This window comes from Girardinichthys multiradiatus, chromosome 14, assembly GCF_021462225.1.
Source record: "Girardinichthys multiradiatus isolate DD_20200921_A chromosome 14, DD_fGirMul_XY1, whole genome shotgun sequence".
NCBI lineage: Eukaryota > Metazoa > Chordata > Actinopteri > Cyprinodontiformes > Goodeidae > Girardinichthys > Girardinichthys multiradiatus.
In genome coordinates, this window is record NC_061807.1 from 17796493 (window position 1) to 17819328 (window position 22836).

Sequence of the window (22836 nt, forward strand, 5' to 3'; positions counted from 1 at the left end):
CTTTTAAATCCTTTTTGCAATTGCATTTTCTGTTTACTTTACCATCTCTGTTTATCATTTCCGTGACCCTTCTGGTCCCTGAGGACACTGAAAACCAAATTTAACCAGTCACATTTGCTCCTCGGATGTAACCAGCTCTCTCATTGGTTAGACAGCCGCACATGGATTGCAACACTGCTCATACACAGCTATCTAACCAATGAGAGAGCCAGTTACATCCGATGAGCAACTGTGATTGGTTTAATTTTTCAGACCAGAAGGGTCACGGAAATCCTAGTAAAAAGAAAATGAAATGAAAGGTATTTATAATCAGATTTATGAATTTTATTTTTTGAATCTCCATTGGGAAATAGAATTTAAAAATAAATTTTCAATTTGCAGCATTTAATAATGGATTGATAAATACAATTTACAATTCCTCTTTAATAATTAAATTTAAAATGTGCATTAACAAAAATCTTTTCAAATTGGATTTCTAATTGTATCATTTAAATGTTAAATTTGAAATGGTTTTATTTCTTTTTCAGTGACTCTCCTGGTCCTCCATACTTTATATGCTTCAGTTATTTCTGAAATAAACCTTTCGATGAAATTCTAATTTGAACCTGTTTAATTTTCTAGCTAAAAAACAGAACTTATTTTGGTCTAAACGCTGGAAGTGGATGAAAAACGCCGTTTGGGGAGCTTAAAAGTATCGGCTCTTTTGTTTGATGAACCGAGTCAAATGATCCGGATCCTAAAAAGGAACTGAAATAGCCACGACCACCGGGGGTTCTGCTGTTAGTCGTTTCCATGGCGACGTCCCGACACACGCAGAGCGGCCTGGGTTTGAATGGAGGAAAGAGAAGAAATAGATACGATAAAAAATAATAACGCTAACGTCTGAATGAGCTCGTGTAAAGGTTTTTTTTTTTTTTTTTTTTTTTTTTACCGTTTATGAGAAGAGGCGAAATCTAACTTCATAAAGTGCAGAAAGCTGGAAATATTAGACGTTACTTTTAAACCACCGAACGTTTATGTTCCCTGACCATTCTTTTAAGCTAACCATAATTTATTAGCGGCACTCGATAAATTCTAAATAGTACCAAAAAGAAAAACGCCGATAGAAACTGTAGTGTTATAATAGTCATAACTTCAACAGAAAAACTCTTAATAAGCCACGGAGGAACAAGATGGAAGAGGATCACATTAACAGCATCCGTCAGGTATACCTCAATGATCATATCCATATGGCCTATTGTTCTATCTTTGATCAGAACCACTAAATGGTCTGTTTTTAGATGCTCATCAGCTGTGTGTCTATTTCTGGAGTAACTGAGGACTCATGGACAGAGGACAATATGAAGACCCTGGATCAGTTTGTTGTGGATACTTCTATCCCATGCGTGGTGGTCTTCATGCACAGATCAAACGGGCTTCAGGTGGACTACAAAACCCCTCTACCTGTAAGTTTCTCTCCATGATTAAAATGTTTGTTTTAGTTGCTTTTTTGGACGAATAAAATGCAGGATCTCTTACGGGCTCACGCTAGGTCGGATTTTAGTCTCCATATTTTTTGAAGATTCTTCAAATAATTTAAAGCAAACCTTTAATCTAATCAGGATATTTCTTCAACCTGCTGTCAGTACGGTTTTCACCAAATCTGCTTTGCAGCGTTGCCTTAGTCATTGAGGTTTGCAGACATTTGTTTCTGCAATGCTCCTTTTGGGGCGTACCGCAGCATTTAATGAGATTGATGTCTGGACTTTGACTGGGCCATTTCAACACCTTGAGTGTTGTCTTTTTCAGCCAATCTGTAGTAGATTTGCGGCTGTGGTTGGGAATGCCGTCCTGTTGAACAGATGACTTTCCAATACTTTAACTTAAAGTAGAGCGTATGTCCAATGCCATGTCCAGTTCATGTGGCTACAAAGCAAGCCCAGATCATCACACCTCCACCACTGTGCTTGACAGTTGGTGTGAGGTGTTTGTGCAGGTTTCTTCAAGCGTGCATTCTGGACAAACATCTCTATGTCATCTGTCCAAAGGTTAATTCAGATGCAGCCCAGTAAAATAAAAGTAATGCCATCGTGTTGTTTTTAGAGAGAAGAATCTTTCTCCTTGCAGACCTTATTGTGTTGTCATGAACTTTAATATTAAGTATGCTAACTGAGGCCTGCAGAGTCTGATACCAAGCTATTGAGTTTTTCTTTTTATTAGACAGCCTGAGCATCAAGTTAATTTGCTGGGACAAATTGGGAGCTGTGTTAAATGTTTCTAACTTATTAACGTTCTCACTGTAGATCGAGGGACTTTAATTTGTTTCGGAGATGTTCCTATAACTATTCCTAAACTGATGGTCTCTGCTGATGTGTTTCTGTTCTGGCACATTGTAATTCTTTATGCTCTAGAGTTATTTATTAGTCTTTTTTGTTCGTTTTTTTTTTTTTTTATATATACGTTTTAAACAAGCTTATTAAATCAATTCATCCACAGAATTACTGAAAACGATTTACTGTTATAATTCCTTGCCATTGCTCCTCATCTCTGCATCTGAACGTTATTTGTACAGGGGGAAGTGGTTGAGGGGCTGTGCTACATCAGCCGTGTGCCAGGAGCCATAATCACAGAGGAAACCTTCGATGCAGCCGTACAGTTTGACACGGTGAGGGGGGAACCCCTCCAGAGGCTGCTTCAGGACATGACCTGCTTGCATGCCCCCCAAGTTGCCCTCAGCACTTACAAAAAGACAAATAAGGATGAATATACTAGGGACATGCATTGGTTTATTGCTGGCCTTACTGGTGAGAAAATAATACACAACTTTTCTTCTCTACATGGCCTGCACAATCAGCCTTAATCTACTGTTAGCTTCAAGTACCAGTTGAGTTTTTCACATATTTCTGTTCTTGAGCAGATGACTTGTATAAGAAGGCAGGAAACACGGTTCTGTACATCCCAGTGGAAGCCCTGCAGCGCTCTGCTGAGGAGACCAGCAAAGACAAGAAGCTGGTGCAGAGACTTGAGAGTGAGTTTAAGAGGCTGTTTATGTCAGGAAGTTGGTGAATTCATTTCTCCTCCTCATTGTTTTTGCTAAAAAACTGATTTTCACGTTGACCTGGAGTAATAATTCAAAGGAAAAGGTCAACATTATACGTAACATTATACTCACTTGCATCTCTCCAGGTGATTTTTTGTCACATGTAGACCCCAGAAGATACTTCCTCCTCAGTCACATGACTTTTTTCAAACATATCAAATACTTCCTTCCATTTTTTTCAGTTTTTATTTGTTTCTCTTTACATTTCTTGTTTGATCACTGAATCATGCCATCTGCTTCAGCAATAATGATCCACTGGAGCGATCAGATCAAAGAGCTACTGAACGTCCAAGAGACCATGGACACCAGGGACAACTGCGGCCCGCTGCAGGAGATCGCGTTCTGGAAGAGTCTCTCCACGAAGCTGTCGGAGATTAGCAAGCAGCTTCTGAAGACGGAGATCCAGGACATCCAGAAGATCCTCCAGCTTGCCAAGTCCTTATACCTAAAGCGCTTTCATGAGCTCGCCACAGAAATACAGGTAAAAGAGTTTTGCAGGCAGTGAATGTAAAAGTGAGCGCATTGCTGTAAAAATGCCAGATCTTACTTTACTTATGTTAATGTAAAACCATGACATACACTGTATAAAATAGGCAAAGATTTAACCCATTTTTTCTCACTGTCACTAAATCAGACTATTTCTTTCCTGGTAGGTCAGTTAGGATTCCCAAACCTATTTTTATTTGCTAAATGCCAAAATGATGAGAGAGAAATTTATTTACTTCTCCTTCGAATTGCCCTTAACTGTGACTTGGTTCAGATGTTTCAGGTTTCCTTCCATGAGCAGATGCTTCAGAATTTACACCTAATGTTCTTTCCTCATTAATTTTGAGAAGTGCACAAATTGCCTCTTTTAGCAAAATACCAACAAAGCATGATGCTGCCACCACCGTACTTCAAAATAGGGATGGCGTTCTCAGGCTTGCAATTTTCCTCCTTCTTTCCTCCAAATGTAGCAACAGTCATTATGGCCAAACGTTTCAGTTCTTTAGACCTTTTTTATACAGTGTATGTACATGTGGTTTCAGCTTTAAAATCTGTATAATCCTACTGAAAAACAAACAGTCAGGAATAAAAGAAAAGTATAAATAATTTAAAACAAAAAGCACTAAAATGCTGATTGCATAAATATGTTCCACCTTAAACTAAGACTTTGTTGAAGCACCTTTATCCATCAAGCAGAGCTTGTGTTTTTAATGTGAATCTATTCTCTGTATTCTCCATATGACTGGACTAAGAAGTAGGGCTGTAAAACATCCAGATGTTGCTGAGAACTCCCAAACCCTTGTGGGAGAATGTGCTAAGGTCAGATGAAGCTTAGCTTGGGGTTTTAGGTCATAATTAACTACAAAAGGTATCTTTGGCAACACTGAACATTACCAAAAGATCACATCAAACACAGTGGGACATGGTAGAGGCAGAATCCTGATCTGGGGTTAGATTTCTTTAGATTAGGTTGGAGTTTTTATTGAGGCAGATGAGGTTATGAATGGTTCAAAGTGCCATTACTGTCTGAGCCATCTGAGTAGGAAAATGCTTTATAAGTTAAGATGTGTGTCAAGATACTAGTAGACTCCAACAAAAGACGACTGAGAGCTGAAGTTGAATCCAAGGGTGTTTCAAGAAATGTTAGTTTAAGGGTTTGCACACTTCTGCAGGCAGATTGTTCTGTCTTTATTTTAGTGTTTTTCCAATGAATTGTACAGGATTTCAAACCATACGTGGTTAAATGTTCCTAAATGATTTATCATTGTTGATATCCCCAAACCCTGTGACTTTAAGAGGGGTGTGAATACTTTTAAGGGATGCTGTAGGTGGACAAAATACAGGATTATTGCAAACTGTTGTAGGTGAAAAACAAACAAACTTCCTGTTAGCAGAATAATGCTGTAGTACCAAAAGCTTTTGTTTGATAAAAATGAGTTAAAATCTTTTGCTAATATCAGTAAAGCCACAGAAAAGTGATAATAATCACGCAAGTCACCATCTTTCCTAAATGTCTGTGCTTCCTAGGAATGTTCCCTGCAGGCGGAGTCAAACCTGACCTTCCTGTCCTTACTTAAGAAGCCCTGTGAAGAGCTTTCCCAGCTCAAGCCGAGACAAATTGCTTCAAAGCTGCGACACATCGTTGTTGCCATTCGAACCATCTGGAACAACTCGCCCCACTACAACAGCAGCGAGAGAATCACTGGGCTCTTCTGTCAGGTACATGGACATGTCTCATTCCCACCATGCGAGCTGGGAGGTTAACTCTCCTTATATTTTATTATATGAGCAGTTTGAAATACGGTTCATATACCCACACAGTCATTCCAATCAGAGTGGAAGTACTTCGAGCCTCCCAGCAGCAAGTAAAAGGTTTTATCAGTCTTTTTTCCACAGTGTGGTCTTGTCTTGTTAATGCAGAAACAGATGTCCTCAATAAGCCCCCATACTCTTCGCTTTCACACACAGAACCGAGGGGACCCAGAACTACATCAAAAGTCTGTTTAGAGAACAAATAATAACCAACATGATAACTGCTTTGTCTTTAATAGCTGTGTGCTGCCTCACAGTCCCTCCTGCTGTACACAGACAGCACCCTCACACACTTACTGGTTAGGATGTGTAAAAAGCTTTTGTTCCTTTCTTATCTCAGTAATATAATCTCACACTAAAAATGAGAAAGAAAAGAACCATTTTTTTTAATTTGATAAATGGGAACACAACCCCAGGAAGAGGCCCACAGCATCACAGAACCGCCACCATACTGTGCTGGATATTAGTGCTAAATGAAATTGTAGCATGGTATCATTTGTCCATCCGTCCGTCCATCCATCCATGCATCCTTTGAAGAGGATGAGAAAAATAACTATGAGCTTCTATGGGATAGTTTATTAAAGTATTCACTAATTAAATATGAGTAACAAACCGAACTAATAATAAACAAAAGTATCAGAGGGTGTTGGAGGAACATTTATGTTAAAATGAAAAAAAGAATGCTGAAACTGAGGCAGATCTGCACCCTGCTGCATGACAATAACCCCAAAACTACCTATAAATGCACAAAGGACTGGCTGAGAATCAAGATATTAAAAGTCCTGAGCCCAACTCCAAATCTCAGTGTCTTTGAGATTCCGTGGGATGACTTGAAAAAGACTGAACATGCAAGAAACCCCTCAAACATCTCACAGATGAATGTGAGGAGTGGAGCAAACTGACCGGTAGATGCTGCAAGAAGCTTCTCTCAAGTTGTTTCAGCTAAAGGGAGTAACAGCTGCTACAAGAGGGTAGTGTGTTAAAACTTTTTCCTTAGCTAAAACACTTTTTTTTATTAATGTCTTTTGTTTAATGAGGTTAAAAATGTTAGGTCTTGTTGTTTAAGTACAATTAAAACTATTTCTGTCCCAGAAAAGAGGATACTATACCCAATAAAGAAACAGGGTGCTTGCAGCATCTCGCCGTGGGGTTGGCTGAACTGTCAGATGTTCTACTCATTCTTGACCCAAAACCATCAGGTTTTTGCTAAACAGCTGATGACAAAGAAGGATTTTATTTGTGAGTCCAGTCCATGCGTAAATCCAAAGAAAAACAAACGTTTCGGAGTGGCGCAGTCCAAGTTCAGAACTAAATCTGACAGGAAATATGTGGGTTCAGCCGAGGAGGGCAGTGGAAGGGATATGTCCTAAAGATCCAGTAAGAGTGAAGAACCTTGATTAGGTTCTTTGGGTAAATATATGTATTTCAAAGTCAAGATGTGGGCGATGAAAGACTCCATTTAAAGACGACTGCTTGGTTTTAAAGGCATGCACACCTACCCAACCTGGGTATGTTTGTATTCCATCTTGTTCCTTGGTGTTTCACCCAACTAATGCAGGGTGTTGCTCATGTTAAAAGTTGAAACGACTGATCGCAGCCTAATTTTATGTCAGAAAAACCTAGCATTTTAACAGGGGTGTGTAGACTTTTTATATCTTATGTAATTACTATTAACACCAAAAACTCACTTTAGAATACTACCAAACATTTACACACACCCAACTGAGCCCCGTTGGATGTTGTAACTGGAGTTTAAACACATTTTCAACCAAATAAATACTCTGCATTGGTACCAAAACATGTAATTATGGTTTTGTCTTGTTTTACCAGGAGACAGCCAGAAAGAAAAAGGGAAAAAACCCAAGCCTGCCTAGAAGTACATAAGGTGACAAATGTTTGTGTTCTGCAAACTTTCAGATGAGTAATGAGATCATCCGCCTGTGCAGCCAAAGCATCTCCCTGGACGGGATCTTCGAGGGCCATTTGTCATCCAGCAGGCGAGTCCTCGACGACTGCATCCAGTGCTGCCTGTCCTGGAAAGAAACTTACCTGCATGTCTCACAGCTTCATCACAAGTAGGACATACGTAGGATTTCTGAAATGTTTTCTAAGGTCAATGTGGTTGCCAGTCTAGACTGTACATCATTGCTGTGAATTGAGACTGATTTAAAGTTTAGACAAGGAAAGGTTGTTTATTATAAGCAGGAAAAGAACATCTACTTGAAAGTATTTGCAGGTTATCCGTGACGTAGACGTCTCTTTGTGTGTCTCTCCTTGCAGGTATTCTGAGAAAGCCTGGTTCCTGGACCAAGCAAGGTTTTTGGTGGGGATTGATGCCTTCATTATGAGGCTCAGAAATCTGCTTGAGGTTACTTTTTTTCTTTGGCTTGTTTTGCTGAGTCACTTAATGATTTACATGACTAAATGTTATTTTCTGGTAATTATATCAGCAGTATTTTAACCCTCTATTAAAAAATAAAGACAGTGCAAAAGAAAATATTCAAAGGAAACAACTACTAGTTAAAATTAAATACAGTGTTGTGAAAAGTATTTACTCCCTTACAGGTAGGTTCTGTTTTTGCTTTTTATCCAAACTTTAATACTTAAGATCATCAAACAAATTCTAATATCCGACAAAGATAACCTGCTCTCCAAACCAACCTGACCTGCCTTAAAAACCTGCTGATTGGATGTGCCAGCCACTGTAGCAACAACTGTCCTTGACGTGACTGTGAAGGACCTTCGGCCCACTCTTCTTTGCAGAATTGTTCTAACTCAGCTTGGCTGAAGGATTTTCCAGTTTAGGTTTAAACATAATGCTCCATAACAACATATTTCACATGTGGTTTCCAACAGATTTTATAAGTCTAGACTTTGACTAGGCCATTCCAAAACCTTAATTCTGGTTTGTTTTTCTTTGAGTTGTTTAGAGGTGGACTTGCTGTTGTTCTGGGACATAACCAAAGTGATCTTGAGCTTTACAGAAAACAGATTTCATGGTTCCATGAATTGTAACAAGTCATCTTGGGTCTGAAGCAACAAAGCAACCTCGTCATGTTTTTCTGAAATACTCTGACTTTTAAACCAGATGTAACATGGCACATACCTTCCAAATGTTTCACTTTTGTCTTGTCAGTCCACGGAATATTTGAAATTCGTCTTTGTGTACTTTTGGTTCAGCAGTGATATTTTTCGCTTGAAGGCCTTTTCCCCCCACAGTCTCTTCCTATTGAATCATGGACACTGACCTTACCTGAAGGAAGTGAAGCCTGATGTGCTTTAAAAGTTGCTCTGGGATCTTTCTGACCTCTGGGTTGGTCCCCTGTTCACCACATCAGGAGATACCTTGTCCAGTGTCTCCTGATGCTGAAGCAGAACCCCTCCCTCCGCCTTCTGTATCGAGTCCATTTTAAGGTCAGAGATGCTTCAGTATTTTCTCCATTTGTGAATCATGGATCTCACTCTTGTTGGCAGGAGTAAAAAAGCCTTAAAAAAAAAAGCCTGTAATGTTTATTTCTCAATTTCATTTATTTAGACCAAGACAGGATGTTAGCCTACTTCATGTTGGCTGACAGGCTCTATTTAAGGCATTTCTTGATTTTAACTTGGTTAGTTAAAGGGAACTCAGCTCTCAAGAATTGGGGTTAATTAAATTTGATTTCAAGATTTAACAAGGGACCAAACACTTTTCCATCTTGGGCCAGCTTGGTTCGCATGGCTTTTTTCACTTAATAAATCAAATAATGATTTATACATTGTGTTTAATACTTATTCAGGCTATCACTGTCTGACATAAAGTTTTCTCTGATGATGGGAAATCTCTGAGGGGGCAAATACTTTCCCGCAGCACTGTGCTCAGTCCAGCGCTGTTGTTGTTTTTTATATCACGTTTGTATTTCCATAAATTGTCAGGTCTGTGACTGCCAGCACCAGTTCGCCCGTTGGGAGGACGGTCAACAGAGAGACATGCCATGCTTCAGAGGCAGCACAGGACCAGAGCTGACCCGCAAGCTGCAGAAGATAGAGGCCAGCTTCCAGGGTAGACTGCAGAACCTGCGCTCCTTTGGCAAGGGGGTCCTGGATGTCAAAAATCCAACCTGGAATGAGGAATTCAACAGGTTGGTCTGCTGCTTTTATTACATACAATGTAGAGCTAAAACTGTTTCTATTAATGCATTGTACAGATCGAGCCCACATTGGGCTGGACTATTCTTGTCCTGCAAAATTCAGATGTCTTCCAGCCTGAACGCATCTCCCTTAAAGGAATAAGACATTAGCAGGAATTAATATTTATGTAATTGTGTTATATCCTGACTAGCTGACTTGCGAATATTAATAAACAAATGCAAAGGAACATTTTTGGTTTTAGGCACTAGTGGCATTTATATAAGGTTTTCATGTCTATATTTATGTGATCGTGTGTGTTTTCTTAGGTTTTGTACATTGGTGAAGGATCTGGAAATGATGACGCAGGAGCTGATCAGCTTAGCTTTTAGGACCGTGAGCACAGTTCAGGAAGGAGTCAGGCTTCTGGACATTTTCAGTCCAATGTCAACACGCAAGGTGTCTAACAAACACCCATCACAACATCATCATCATGATCCTTTCTTACTGCTGTAGTCTTCCTGTTTGCCTTTTACATCTTCTCATGTTGATCTGCGCCGTCACAGGCCATAAAGTGCTCAATGGAGGAGAAGTCAGAGGAAGTGTACAACATCTTTAGCAAAGAGCTCAAAATGGTGAACAAGGTCCTAAACTGGATGGAGTGGTCCTCTCCTGATCACGTTCCACAGATTGTGGGACAAGTCATGTGGGCCAAGTCCCTCAGGCATCGCTTAGAGAATTCCATGGAGGTACATCTGTCAGGCTCTAATGCTCCTAATTTTAGTAGAAATGAATGACTTACTGTTTTACTCTTCGTCCCTCCCAGATCCTTCAGAAGTGCCCCTTTATGCCGGAATCTCCAAGCCGCAGGGATATATTTTTTACCTTTGGCCAGACGGTCCAGCTCTTGGATGAGATTGTGAGGAAAAACTTCTTTGACTGGACCCAGAACTTGGATGGACAGTACTTGAAGAAACTGCAGCAGCCTCTCCTGGTTCGCTGCAAGAACGCTCCCTTCAGGGTGGATATCAACTTCGACAAGTGGGTCAAAAGCAGAAAGCTGCTGGATTTGTGTGTGAGTGTGTGTGTGTGCATGCGTGTGTGTGTGTGTGAGAGAGAGAGAGAACTTATAGACAGCAATTATTTACAGAAATATGCTCTGGCTATAAAAAATATGAGCTTTAATGTTGGACACAAGCATTTTGCAGATCTAGATGACTTAAGGTTTTGAAGGGTTTACAAACTCATTTGAACGCACTAAATGTAAATTGTGTTCTTTGTGAAAATAGATCTTCTTGTCTGTGGGAACGAGGTGCTTTAAAACATTTTCCTACTTTGTTAACCATCAAAACTTTGTTGAGTTTGTAGTGGAAAAGCTCAATCTTAGCCTGTTTACATGAGATTTTTTTTTTTTTTGTGGTGAAAACTGAAAACCTTTGTTGCGTTTCAACTGTTTATACAAACGCCAACGGCGCACGATTTAAAAACTGGTTCCAGAGTGAAATGGTTGAAAAACATCCCTTTTCGCGTAGACGGGAAAAGCGGATCTTCCTGTACGGGGAAGCCCTGGCTCATGCGCAGTGTGACTGAAATCAGTGAAAATAAATGCGCACAGGCACAACGTAATGGCAGCTGACCAGTTTAAAACCCACAGAAGAGGAAGATATCAACATTAACAATGGCGGATTACAGAGTACTTACTTGTACTGCAGACTCTTTAGAATCTAACAACTAACGAATCTAATCTCCAACAAAGTGTTCATTTTCTCCCCCGTATTGTAAGCAGGAAGTGTTAGCAAATGTTCATGTGTTTCAAAGAACATATCACCAACTAGTGGCATGGTGGGGGAATTACACCGTTTTACTGTTCGCGTCGTCATGTAAACAGGGCCTTAGTCTCACGTGACCAAACATATGTTTCCACTGAAAGTCTCAGAACATTTATAGCATTAATAGGACAGAAAAGGGGGGCTGGATTTTCACCTTTCAGTTTATGCTTTTGCAGATTACTTTGGGTCAACAAAGACAGGTCACCAGTCCATAACTGGACAACACAGAGACACACAGGACTAGAGTTGCCAACCGTCCCTTGAAAAACGGAATCATCCCGTATTTAGAATAAAAAGTACGCGTCCCGTATTGAGGTGAAACGGGACGCACGTAGTCCCGTATTATTAGGTGGATCAAAAATCTTCACTAAAATGTCAATAGAATCAATAAATGATGAGGTGCTTTATATTTAACATTACGGTAAATTAATTACCAGCCATATCCTGCTCTGTGACCAATGAGCTGACAGAATATTTCGGCTCATCTCATTGGCCAGCAGGTACCGTTGCTAAGGATAGATACAGTTGTTACGTCGATTCGCGTTTTCCCATCAGATACGGTTTCCCCAGCGTCTCCTCGCCGCTTACGTGACAAAAAAGGCCCGTGCTTGTTCAGATAGATAGATAGATAGATAGATAGATAGATAGATAGATAGATAGATAGATAGATAGATAGATAGATAGATAGATAGATAGATAGATAGATAGATAGATAGATAGATAGATAGATAGATAGATAGATAGATAGATAGATAGATAGATAGATAGATAGATAGATAGATAGATAGATAGATAGATAGATAGATAGATAGATAGATAGATAGATAGATGAAATGTCCTGCTCAGAGTTTTACTCGGTAGTTCTGAAAAGCAAACAACTCCTTGCAGCAGCAAGAGCTCAAATGAAATATAAATGGAAAAAATAGGTTGTTTCTACATAATTCAGCACTGCAGTTTTTAGTTCACTAGTTCAATATTTTTTTCACTACAACTGTACAGTCATGGCCTTTAAGGCACAAGTGTTTATGTTTACAACTTTTCTACAGACTTTTTGTTTGCACTAAATGCACTATTACGAAAATGTTTTGCATTATACTGTTATGCTTTTTTATATTGTTTTAAGTTAAGCAGGACGGAGGTCTTTTCAATAGTAGTTTATTTATTTTAGAAGGATATTTGTTTTTGTCTAGTAATTTTATTTTGCAAAAAGAATAAATTATTTTATAAATTGCTGAATAGTTATTTTTCCATGAATATTTGTATCAGTCAAAAACATGCATCAAATTAAACTTGGGTTCGAGTCCAATGTTTCCAAAGTTATTTCACACAAAGAAAAAGGGTGAAAAAAATCACCAGGCCGCTAGAGGTGCAGACAGTGGAGTTGGATATCCCTACCAGGAGGTGTCCCTTATTTATTTATCAAGGAGTTGGCAACCCTACACAGGACAGACAGCCATGCATGCACACACACATATCTAAGGGAGATTTAGTAAGAAAAAGTAACCAGTCAAGTTTCTGGACTGTGGCTGGAGTACCTGGAGAAAATACACACAGGCACAGGGAGACCATGCCAACTCCATGGAGAGAGATCGCAGGATTGGGTTCAAACCCAGAGCCTTGTTGCTGCAAGGCAACCATGCAAACCAGTGTGCAAATGATATAGTATCAATTAAAGTGAAAATTTTTACTAACAGGATCACACTTATAATTATTATGTGTTGATGGGGGGCCATAATCTGTCACATTTTGTTAATTTTACTGACAAAACGAAGATCAGAACCACAATCAATAAAAGGAGGGTCATGCATAGTTTTCAGATAAGTACTTTAAACTGAATTGAGATTTTAATGAACATTTGTCTCCATATTTCATGAAAATACTTTATGTCTGACATTGTCTCATCCAGAGACCTTTCGAGACTGTTTTCTGAGATCTGGTACTGGGAACGAATGAAGTTCGAGATCCCACAGATTGTGTCTGACTTGTACCAGAGCAAGGCGGAGATCCAGTTCCTGATGGAAAGAGTGCTGCTGCTCACCAGAAACTACAACAGGTCTGAGAAATACATTTCTGTTTCATTAATTTACCGAGGCTTAGATTAAAGTAAACCCACCTTCAAAATGTCACTTATTACATGATCACCAGTTAGCAAACATGTTTTTTTCTCAGGATTGTTGGAATGCTGTCCCCGGACGAGCTGGGTATGTTCCGGCAACGGGTCCGTTTCATTGACAGGAAGATGGAGCCCGGCATGACCAAGCTTCTGTGGTTGTCTCACGGTGCTTCTAACCACTTCATCAACGATTGCCTCCTCCACGTCGACAAGGTTTAACTCAAACCTGCAAATCTTCTCCTTGTAGAGTCTGAATATTCTAGTTTTTATTTGAATGCAACTAAGGAAACACCTACAGTCACACTGAAAATAAGATCCACAGTGTCAGTGTTTTACATATCAGGACCTGAGAAAATGATCGGTCTAACCTCAAGTGTAAAAACTTAAACAGATTCCACGGTGGGTTGTTTTGTTTATACAAACGAAGTAAAAATGGAAAAACTAAGAACAAACCCTTTATTTCAACAGCTTCTGGGGCCATTTTTCAGCAACTTGAAATAATTGTTTTATGGTCTCATCACAGCGTTTCAATCTTGTTGAGGTTGACCTTTGATCGGATCATGACGACACCTAGGTTTTTGATTTTTCACCGGTTCTGTAGTAGATCAGCAGATGCTGTGTTCGTGGTCGCTGTCCTGTTGATTACCCACCGTGGGCCAAAACTTCAGCTGTCAGACAGGTGGGCTCATATTTGGCAGATGGGATTTATCAGAAATGTTCACGGCTGACAAACTGGCTGCAAGGTGTCCAGGTCCTCTGGTTACAAAACAAGCCCACATCATCACCCCCCTGCCGCCGTGCCTGATGGTTAAAGTAGCTTTTTTGTGCTTGTCTGCAAACTTAACTTTACTTTATGACCAATCGTCTCTACTAAGTCTGACTTCCAGAAGTCTTGTAATTCATTTAGATGCAACTTTCTCGTGTATTTTTAGAGGGAAGAAGCTTTTTTTCCTGACAATGCTTGCTAGGTTTTTTCAGATTGCTCTGTTATGAACTTTACCGTGCAGCATGCTAACTAACTAATTTAGACTTTCACAGTCTGAGATGGAGCTCTTATGTCTTTGCTAATTCTCTGGGCACCTCATAGTCTGAGCTTGAAGTGAATTTGCTGGGAAAATTCATTTGCTGGGAAAATTCAGTGTTTTCCGCCTGTGTGTATTCTTTTTTACCGTACAATTATGGACTTGAATTGTTTGGAAAACGGAAAACTCGCACCTGATGGTAATCAATTTATTCAGTGCATTTAATTATCTATAATTTCCTTAAGTTGAATAAAAGCAGCAACGGTGTACTTAGTTTATGCCTACTTTAGTTTAATGAAGAATGACAGTGATGAATTTGTTGTTTTTGTACCAATGGAAGAGGGTGCACTTTCTTTTTGGTTGCAACCTATTTTGATTTCTATAATACAGCCAGACTCCTCCTTCTTTTGTCTCTTTTTATTACCTCTCCAGGCTCAGTCACTGGTTGATGGTTACAAATTCTCCAATCTGTCCATCTCCAACCTTTGTAGGAAGATTAGTGAAACGTTGCTGGTTAAAATAGATGGGAAGACCGTGTACAGGTAATACCAGATGAGATTCCATCCTCCGTGTGTAGTCTGGTGGTACACAGAGCAAACACAATGCTATAAGAACAGGCAACCAATCAGCTAAGTGGTTCTTTTAAGTTCCCCTCCCCTCCGTTCACCAGAAACCTGGAGTTTGAGGATGACCAGGAGTCTCACCAGCAGAGCCGTCTCCAAACGCTGCGCTCAACACACCTGGAAATCGTTCATATCATGACTCAGATTCACAGCATCTTTGCCAAGGATGGAGCTGAGGTGGGAACTTCGTTTTTATGCTTTTTACATGAGTGTTGAGGCTTATAGTTTCTTTAGATAATTGCAAAGTATTAAATATTGTTTCATTAGATATTATGTAACAACTGTGTTAAAAATATGCTATGCAATGGAACGGATATTGACCCAGATTTATTTTCACCCCCTGAACTTTTATATCTAATTACAGCCACAAAATTTTATTGTATTTTATTCTGACTTCATAAGATTATTCGGACTTGTAATGTTAAAAGAGTTTACATGTTTCATTTGATTTGCATACAACCTCCTCCCCCAAGTCAGTACAGCGTAGAACCTTTTCTCGCTTCCATTTCAGAGACAGGTCTTTGGTGGACAGGAATTTGTATCCATGGTTCTTTGCAAAATAGCTCACACTCAGTTTGTTTTAATGGCGACCGTCTATAAACTTAGAATGTGCCACAGATTCTAAGTTGCATTTAGATCTGGACTTTGACTAAGCCGCTTCAACCTCCGCTTTTATCTAAACCATTCCATTGTAGCTCTGGTTGTGTGTTTCGGGTCCTTGTCTTGCTGGAAGGTGAAACTTCACCCCAGCCTCTAGCAGGTTGCTTCTGTTTGGTATTTAGCTCCATCCATCTTCAACTCAGCCCAAATTTGCTGTGTTTCTTTAAACAATGTTCTTCTTCTTGCCATTCTTTGGAAAACTCCATATGTGTGGAGTGCACAGCTAATATCTATACTGTAAATAGATCCTTCCACCTGAGCAGTGGATTTCTGCAGCTCATCCAGAGTGTACCGGGGACCTCTGCTGCTTCTCTGATACTTCTCTGATGAATTGTTGCCTTTTTCCTGGCCTGTGGGTTTAGGTGCACAAACCTTTTTTGATAGGGTTGCAGTAGAGCTGTGCAACATCTCAAATCTCAGTTGTAATCACAATTTGACGGATTGGATGCTAAGTTTTGTTCGCTGTAATATTTCAGGTACTATGCATACAACCTGCTCTTACCAATGATGTTGATCGATTTTCTCTGCTTCCTATGCTTACACCAGACATAGATCTTGGTGAACAGGGTGCTAAAACAACAGATGCAGGAGTCATCTTGATCATGGAAAGTACAGTCAAGAAATTAACCGATATCTTCATTGTAATTTTTCACAATATTATTGCAATTTCACGTTAATATTGTGCAGCTTTAGCTAGTTTGCAACTGCGCCATATTCTTATACTTCCCTGTAGATGAATTGAACATTTAAGCTCCTCCACAACTTTCTCCCTGACCTGCCTGCTTTGTCCGTTGCTGTTTGTCCTCTAATGTTCTCTGACAAACTTTAGGTGGACTCTGGTTACTAATTATGTGACTTGTAAAGGGAGCGGTATCTAAGTAAAGGGGCAGTCAACAGGTGGCATGAATGCTTTAGCAAGACTCTGTATAAATAGATCTGAAAAATAATTATGGTTCAAAGCCTAGATCCCCCTTTTCCTACTGCACCACAATTTACTAGTTGAAGATGTCCACAAATGTGCAGTTTGGTTTAACTTGAGTTCTGGTTTTAAAGGTCCAGGAGCATTGGGTGGCATATACAGAGAAGGTGGACCGTATAGTCGAGGAGGCGTTTCGGTGTAACATCAGGGACTCCATGAAGAAGCTATGCACAGCCATCACTGGGGATAACAAGACATCTCCCAACCCACTGTTCAAAGTCCTTGTGGTTCTGCAGCGGACGTGTCCTCAAGGCATCCCAAAGGTACTGCAGACCTGCGCAGCCTTTTTAAAATGCTTTGCTGTAAGCTAGAGATTTCTCTTCAAACAAGTCAACACTCACAATTACTATTAGGAGGAAAGTTCCCTTTCCTGATGAATGAGAAATGGACAAATAGAAACGTATGTCGATCTGTCCTGAAACAAGCAGTTCTTGCTTAAATTGTACCCTGGGGAAACCCTTCTTCTGTGCAGTTCACACAGCAAGATTTTAAAATTGATGGTTGATTTTCAAAACCCGAGAGACCCCACACATGACGAGAAAACTTCGTAGATGAGTTGGGTTTTTTTTTTTTTTTGGGAAACGTTACACTCTTTGTTTAAATTGTTCTCTGATCTGATATTTCATTGAGCTTTCCTGGTTAATTACAGCTAGGGATGGGTACCGAATTCTGTACTTTTATAGGTACCGACCGAATTCCGTCGGTGCTACCGAGTACCGATTCACGTAAAATCAAACGGTACCTTAACGCATCATTGTGACACAGAGGGATGCCGGACATGAACACAGCATTGCACCCACCAGAGCGTAATGACGTCAGTAGCCGCTGGTACCGTCAACAAAGCAAGCATGGCTGATAGAAAGCGCTCGAAAGTATGGTTCCACTTTTCAAAATGCGGTGCAGATTACGCTCGCTGCAATATTTATATTGCAATGTGCAAGGCCAGCGGTGGGAATGCGTTTCGATGCGGGTGAACACAAGCTACTGACAGCGGACAGAAAAACATGCATCTTAAACCTAGAAAGCAGACAAGAATATCTGCGGTCTTAAAAAGAGCCAAATTTAGTTTTGATGGCAGCAGGACATAACAGCAGATAGCAGCAGGTTTTTTTTTTTCCGTAAGAATGTTCTGTCGAATATGTAGAGGGCTTAAACAGGCTGCAGTCAGAGGAAACCATGTGTGTGTATTCACACTGACCTGGTTAAGCACAAGATTTTTGTCAAGCCTGAAGAGACAATTTTCGTCAGCCTCAGATCTACGGTTACAACTTCTGCATTCGTTAGCGACTCGTCTGCAGCCAGCAACATGGCTGGGTTTTAATTTGTGCATTTCACTGCGTAGTCAGTTAAAGGTTTTATTGTTGAATACATTTTTGAAACAACTGAGATGTTACAATACAAACAGCTGGATGTTGTTTTGATATATTCATTAAAGTTTAGATATTGAAAAATAAATATGTTAAATTGAAAATGTTTGAGATTTTATTATTAAACGAATTAACATTCATTATCACAGAAACACACACAAAAGTACCGAAAACCAGGTACCAGGTATCGCTACCGTGTCGGTTCAAATGTGAAAGGTACCCATCCCTAATTACAGCTGAAATAAACATGCGTAGATTTCTGGTGCGCCATGGGAGTTGTTTTGTCCCCTCCCTGTTTCCATCACCTCGCATTCAGCAGGCTGCATGCTCATTTTTCCTCGGGGAACACCCCTCATGGTAGGATGTCAGGCTAAGACAATCCAACATGTTGAATATCCATGATTTGAGGTACCGATGTCCTTCTGAGCAGACTACATCACTCTTAACACACCAATCACAGCAGGAAAATCTCATTAGAGATATCACGATAAAGCGGGACGTCCTTAAGATTGTCATAAGGGGAAGATGGGCTCAGAAAGCGGCCTAATTATCTTGCCATGTGAACCAGGCATTGGGTGATCCTAAAGTCAAATGAAATGCATTGAAAATCTGTAGTTCACAGTTGGAGTAGAGGTCTTGTGAATCTTAAACTGTGTTTTAAAAAATCTCTTTGGTTTGTGCAATACTCCAGGTCAAGTTTGACCAGTCTGAGAATTTCAGATTTTTAGCTAGAAATTATTAAAAGCAGCCTTAATTCATTAAAAAGGTTATGAGATAGTCCTTTTACTGAAGCCTCCAATCAGAAGCTGTAAATCAATTCGTAATTCGTAGCAATTCATTCTATGAAGTCTGATTTACTTATTGCTGACATTGTCCTGGGAGGACTCCTGTTCTGCATTGATGAGACCAATAGAAACCTTGATTGAGGCTCCCCGAGGCTGCACCATCCTGGGCAGAAAGCCATATGGCCCATACCCGTCCCTCCCTGTCTTAGAAACTAAAAATGTCACTTGAGACTAACAGGTGTACTTGTCTTTTTATTGACAGCTGGGGTTCTCGCCGACTCTGGAGAAGCTCGAACAGATTGTGAACATTTTGCCTCAGCTCATCGGTATCATCTCAGAATTTAAACGTCTCCCTGAGATTCTCTCCTGCAAAGAGTCTCAGGCCAACCCTATACACGTCAAAATAGGTCGGAGGATTTGTTTTTCAACAAATGCATGAGACATAACGCACACCTGAATGCAGAAGTTTACTTTTTTCACATTTTCTCATGTTAACACTTGATTGTACTTTATTGGAACCTCATTAGGTATACCAACACAAATTACTGCATAACTGTGAAGTAGAAGAAAAATAATGCTTGGTGTTTTTTGCAAGTAAAACTCTGAAAAGTGCAGCATGCATTTGTATTCGATCCCCTTTACTGACATAGCCCTAAATAAAATAAAATAGATAAAATAAAAAAGGAAACCGGGTCCAGGGTGGTTATAACGTAACAAAATATGAGAGTTCTCATGATTTGAAATTTTTTTATAGGAAGCTGCATGATTTTTATCTTTCCCCCCTCTGTTCTGCTTGACCGCTCAGGGCAAGACGAGCGGATTAAAAAGACCCAGGCTGCAGTTACAGCGGGGATGTCAGCCAATGCCAGACAACTGAAAGACTATTTGAAGAGCTGGAACCAATACAGGCACATCTGGCAGAATAACAAAGACTACATCATGCAAAAGTACAAGACAGCCAACAAATCCGTATCTGCTTTTGACGCAGATATACAAAGGTATATCGTTCCTCTGTTTACCTGTCGAGGGAATTTCTGCAACCCACTTTCACAGAAGAACATGCGTTTCTAAAAAAGTCCTCAGCAGCATTCAGCTGCAAAGAAAGAATCTGCTACTGCTACTTCCCCCCCCTTGCACACAAACCATTGCCCTTCAATGACTTTCAGCATGTGGTTGATTAAGATCATGAACCGTCTTCCTCTTTTCTCCCAGATACTCTGAGAACGCCAGCAGTATTCAACAGGAAGAGACGGTCTTCACCATACAGTTTGTGATGTTGGACTGCTCGCCGCTCAAGTCCTCCCTGGTGCAGGACTGCGGCGTGTGGCAGAAAATGTTAAAACAGCTTCTCAGTCAGATGGCAAGCAGCTGTCTACAAGAACTTTATGCCTCAATGCAAAATAACGCCGACAGGTGTGCAGCTGTTTTGATACACATTAATCTACCTGTAGCACAGTTGGCTGAGACAATAGTATTGCCAAGAAGCATTGTTAGCACAAAGAAAGATAAAAAAAAAACACCAAACGCTAATTTCCTCACTTTTTGTGCCAAATTTGGTAATGTTTCATAATAAATTCAGTGTCATACATCAAATGGTATATCTCCAATAACATTTCTGTTTGAGATAAAGGGATTCATGGGCTGAATTCTTTCTGTTTAAAACTCTCTGTGGTTCAGGCTAATGAAACCTCCCCAGACACTGGATGAGCTTAGCGACAGCCTCACTCTTTTGGAGACCCTCAAGGGCGATTTGGCAAACAATGAAGCTCAGATTACTCTTATCCATGAACGGTTCGCCATCCTCGACAAATACGAAGTCCCTGTGGAAAGTACCGTAAGTATGGATCTTCTTAACAAGGCCCACAAATTTAATTCAAGGTACAGGTAAATCATTTTATTAAACACAATGCAACTCTCCTTAAATCTGGAGAAAGATGGGTTTGATATTTACTTACTCTTTGGGAAGATTTATAGTTTTAATAAACAACGGCCGAAAGTCATAAACCTGACCTGCACTGTCACATAGAGCCAAGCATCTGCATTCGCACAAGTATGTCCAACGTCAGGCGAAACATTGTGAGCTAGAAAACTCAACCTCCTTTTGATGCATCACACAAACCGATGAACGATTCTGCCGAGTGTCGAATGCTAACCTTTCTAACATTTGTTAGAAAGGTTGTCCATTGACACTTTGTTTTGGGTGGTGCCAAACCTTGCCTAGAGCTCTGGAGAAAGCCCTCAAACATCTCAGAGCTGAAAGAGAGGAGGATGGTTTCCTCTCACAGAAAGACTATGACAGGTAGATCCTACAAGATGCTTCCTACTGACGTTATTTCAGGAAAAGAGGGTAAAACTACCCGTTACAGGGTAGGGTGTCCTAACTTTGTCCTTAGTTAGAAATAGGGCTGCACACTATATCACAAATATATCGTTATCTTAATTTCACTGTATGGATATAGCTTGGAGCTGCTTGGACTACAATAAATATAAATTGGTTGGAGTAAGGGGGAGTCAGGTTTAGCCTAAACCGGCTCAGTTATGGTTGAGCTGCAAACACACCCTCCATTTCTGCTACCTGTATGACCCCTTCTCTTTTCCAATGATTATAATCAGTCTGACAGAGAGAGGTATCCCAATCCTTGTGGTTTTTAGTATAACAATGACCATCAGTGGGACCCTTTGTGGGGTTCCTTGAGACGACATTGTTGTAAATAAGCGCCGTTTAACTAAATAATCTGAACTGAAACTATCTCTGTAGTTATGCTGCTATAGGCTTAGGCTGCTGGAGGATATAACGACCACTTTCACCCTCTACGCTACATTCTCACACTACTCTCCAATTTTGCATTATTTGCTGTTATTTCAGCTTTTAACTTTGTTCTCTCTGTTCTCTTCCTAGAAGCTACACCTGGCCTGACTCTGTGTCTACCTGTGACACCTTTCTGGAGAGGGGAATCGTCCGAGCTTCTGTTGGCAACAACTTAATGCTCACCCTCTACCGATGATCCACATGGCTCTGTCTTTCAGTGTTTAACCCTTTCTCTCTCCTAGACATGGCGATTGACTGAGCTTTTATTGTAACTAACTCTATGTGCTCTCTTTCAGACTCTAACCTTGAAAACTGGCTCAGAGTTTATCTGTTCTTTCTTTCTAGATGAAACGACTAAAGGAGCTACTTCCATTAATATTTACTTTTCTTTCCCATAGAAAGTACTCCTGGATCAGTGCTTCTTTGTTCTCTTTGCGTCTCTGCTCTGTTCTCTCTAACCCCCAGTCGGTCGTGGCAGATGGCCGCTCACACTGAGCCTGGTTCTGCTGGAGGTTTCTTCCTGTTAAAAGGGAGTTTTTCCTCTCCACTGTCGCTACATGCATGCTCAGTGTGAGGGATTGCAGCAAAGTCAACGCCAGTGACTGTCCACTGTCTCTACATGTTCATCCAGGAGGAGGGAATGCTGCAAGTCACTGACTGGATGCAATCTGCTGGGTTTCCTTAGATAGAAAAACTTTTTATCCAATTTGAATAAAAAGCTAACTCCAACTGCACTGTTCAATGGTTAGGATTAATTGGAATATATATACCTGACTGTTGTGAAGTGCCTTGAGACGACATGTGTTGTGAATTGGCGCTATATAAATAAAAAATAAATGTTCGCTAATTATTTACATACAGTTCTTTCAGGCTCTGTTTAATGCAGTATAAAACGTTTAGCGGGTAACCAGTTGCTAAGGTGGCAAAGTCATTAAGAAACTACAACTAAATCGTTTCAATGCCACAGCAGCAGGTGTCAACCAGAAGCAACTTTTCAATCAAACCTTTGGGTTGAGATGGAAATATTGATTTTTATTTTCTGGTGTCCATGTTTGCTGTAAACCCAACGTAGAAGGACGTCGATACAGTTTTCTTATCTATTTACTTTGTAAGTCATGTCGTTATTACAACATTCACTACATCAGTGCAGCCCTAGGGGAAGTTTGGT

At 40.2% G+C, this 22836-nt stretch overlaps 1 protein-coding gene across 3 annotated transcripts in view; it reads left to right on the forward strand.

Moving 5' to 3' along the window:
• The first annotated feature begins 923 nt into the window (after nt 1–923).
• dnah2 (dynein, axonemal, heavy chain 2) overlaps nt 924–22836 on the forward strand; it is an 88117-nt gene continuing 66204 nt past the window's right edge. Inside the window, exons 1-21 of one of the 3 annotated variants that reach the window (XM_047386720.1) lie at nt 924–1205; nt 1281–1445; nt 2552–2783; nt 2897–3007; nt 3322–3560; nt 5093–5284; nt 7295–7452; nt 7658–7745; nt 9290–9495; nt 9811–9940; nt 10048–10230; nt 10308–10522; nt 13217–13363; nt 13480–13636; nt 14878–14987; nt 15116–15245; nt 16782–16970; nt 19122–19266; nt 19665–19857; nt 20072–20272; nt 20537–20693. In XM_047386720.1, the coding sequence (XP_047242676.1) occupies nt 1173–1205; nt 1281–1445; nt 2552–2783; nt 2897–3007; nt 3322–3560; nt 5093–5284; nt 7295–7452; nt 7658–7745; nt 9290–9495; nt 9811–9940; nt 10048–10230; nt 10308–10522; nt 13217–13363; nt 13480–13636; nt 14878–14987; nt 15116–15245; nt 16782–16970; nt 19122–19266; nt 19665–19857; nt 20072–20272; nt 20537–20693 (3381 nt within the window). In that variant the 5' untranslated portion in view covers nt 924–1172. The remainder of the gene's footprint in view (nt 1206–1280; nt 1446–2551; nt 2784–2896; nt 3008–3321; nt 3561–5092; nt 5285–7294; nt 7453–7657; nt 7746–9289; nt 9496–9810; nt 9941–10047; nt 10231–10307; nt 10523–13216; nt 13364–13479; nt 13637–14877; nt 14988–15115; nt 15246–16781; nt 16971–19121; nt 19267–19664; nt 19858–20071; nt 20273–20536; nt 20694–22836) is intronic. The other 2 variants (XM_047386721.1, XM_047386722.1) reach the window with 2 other exon arrangements.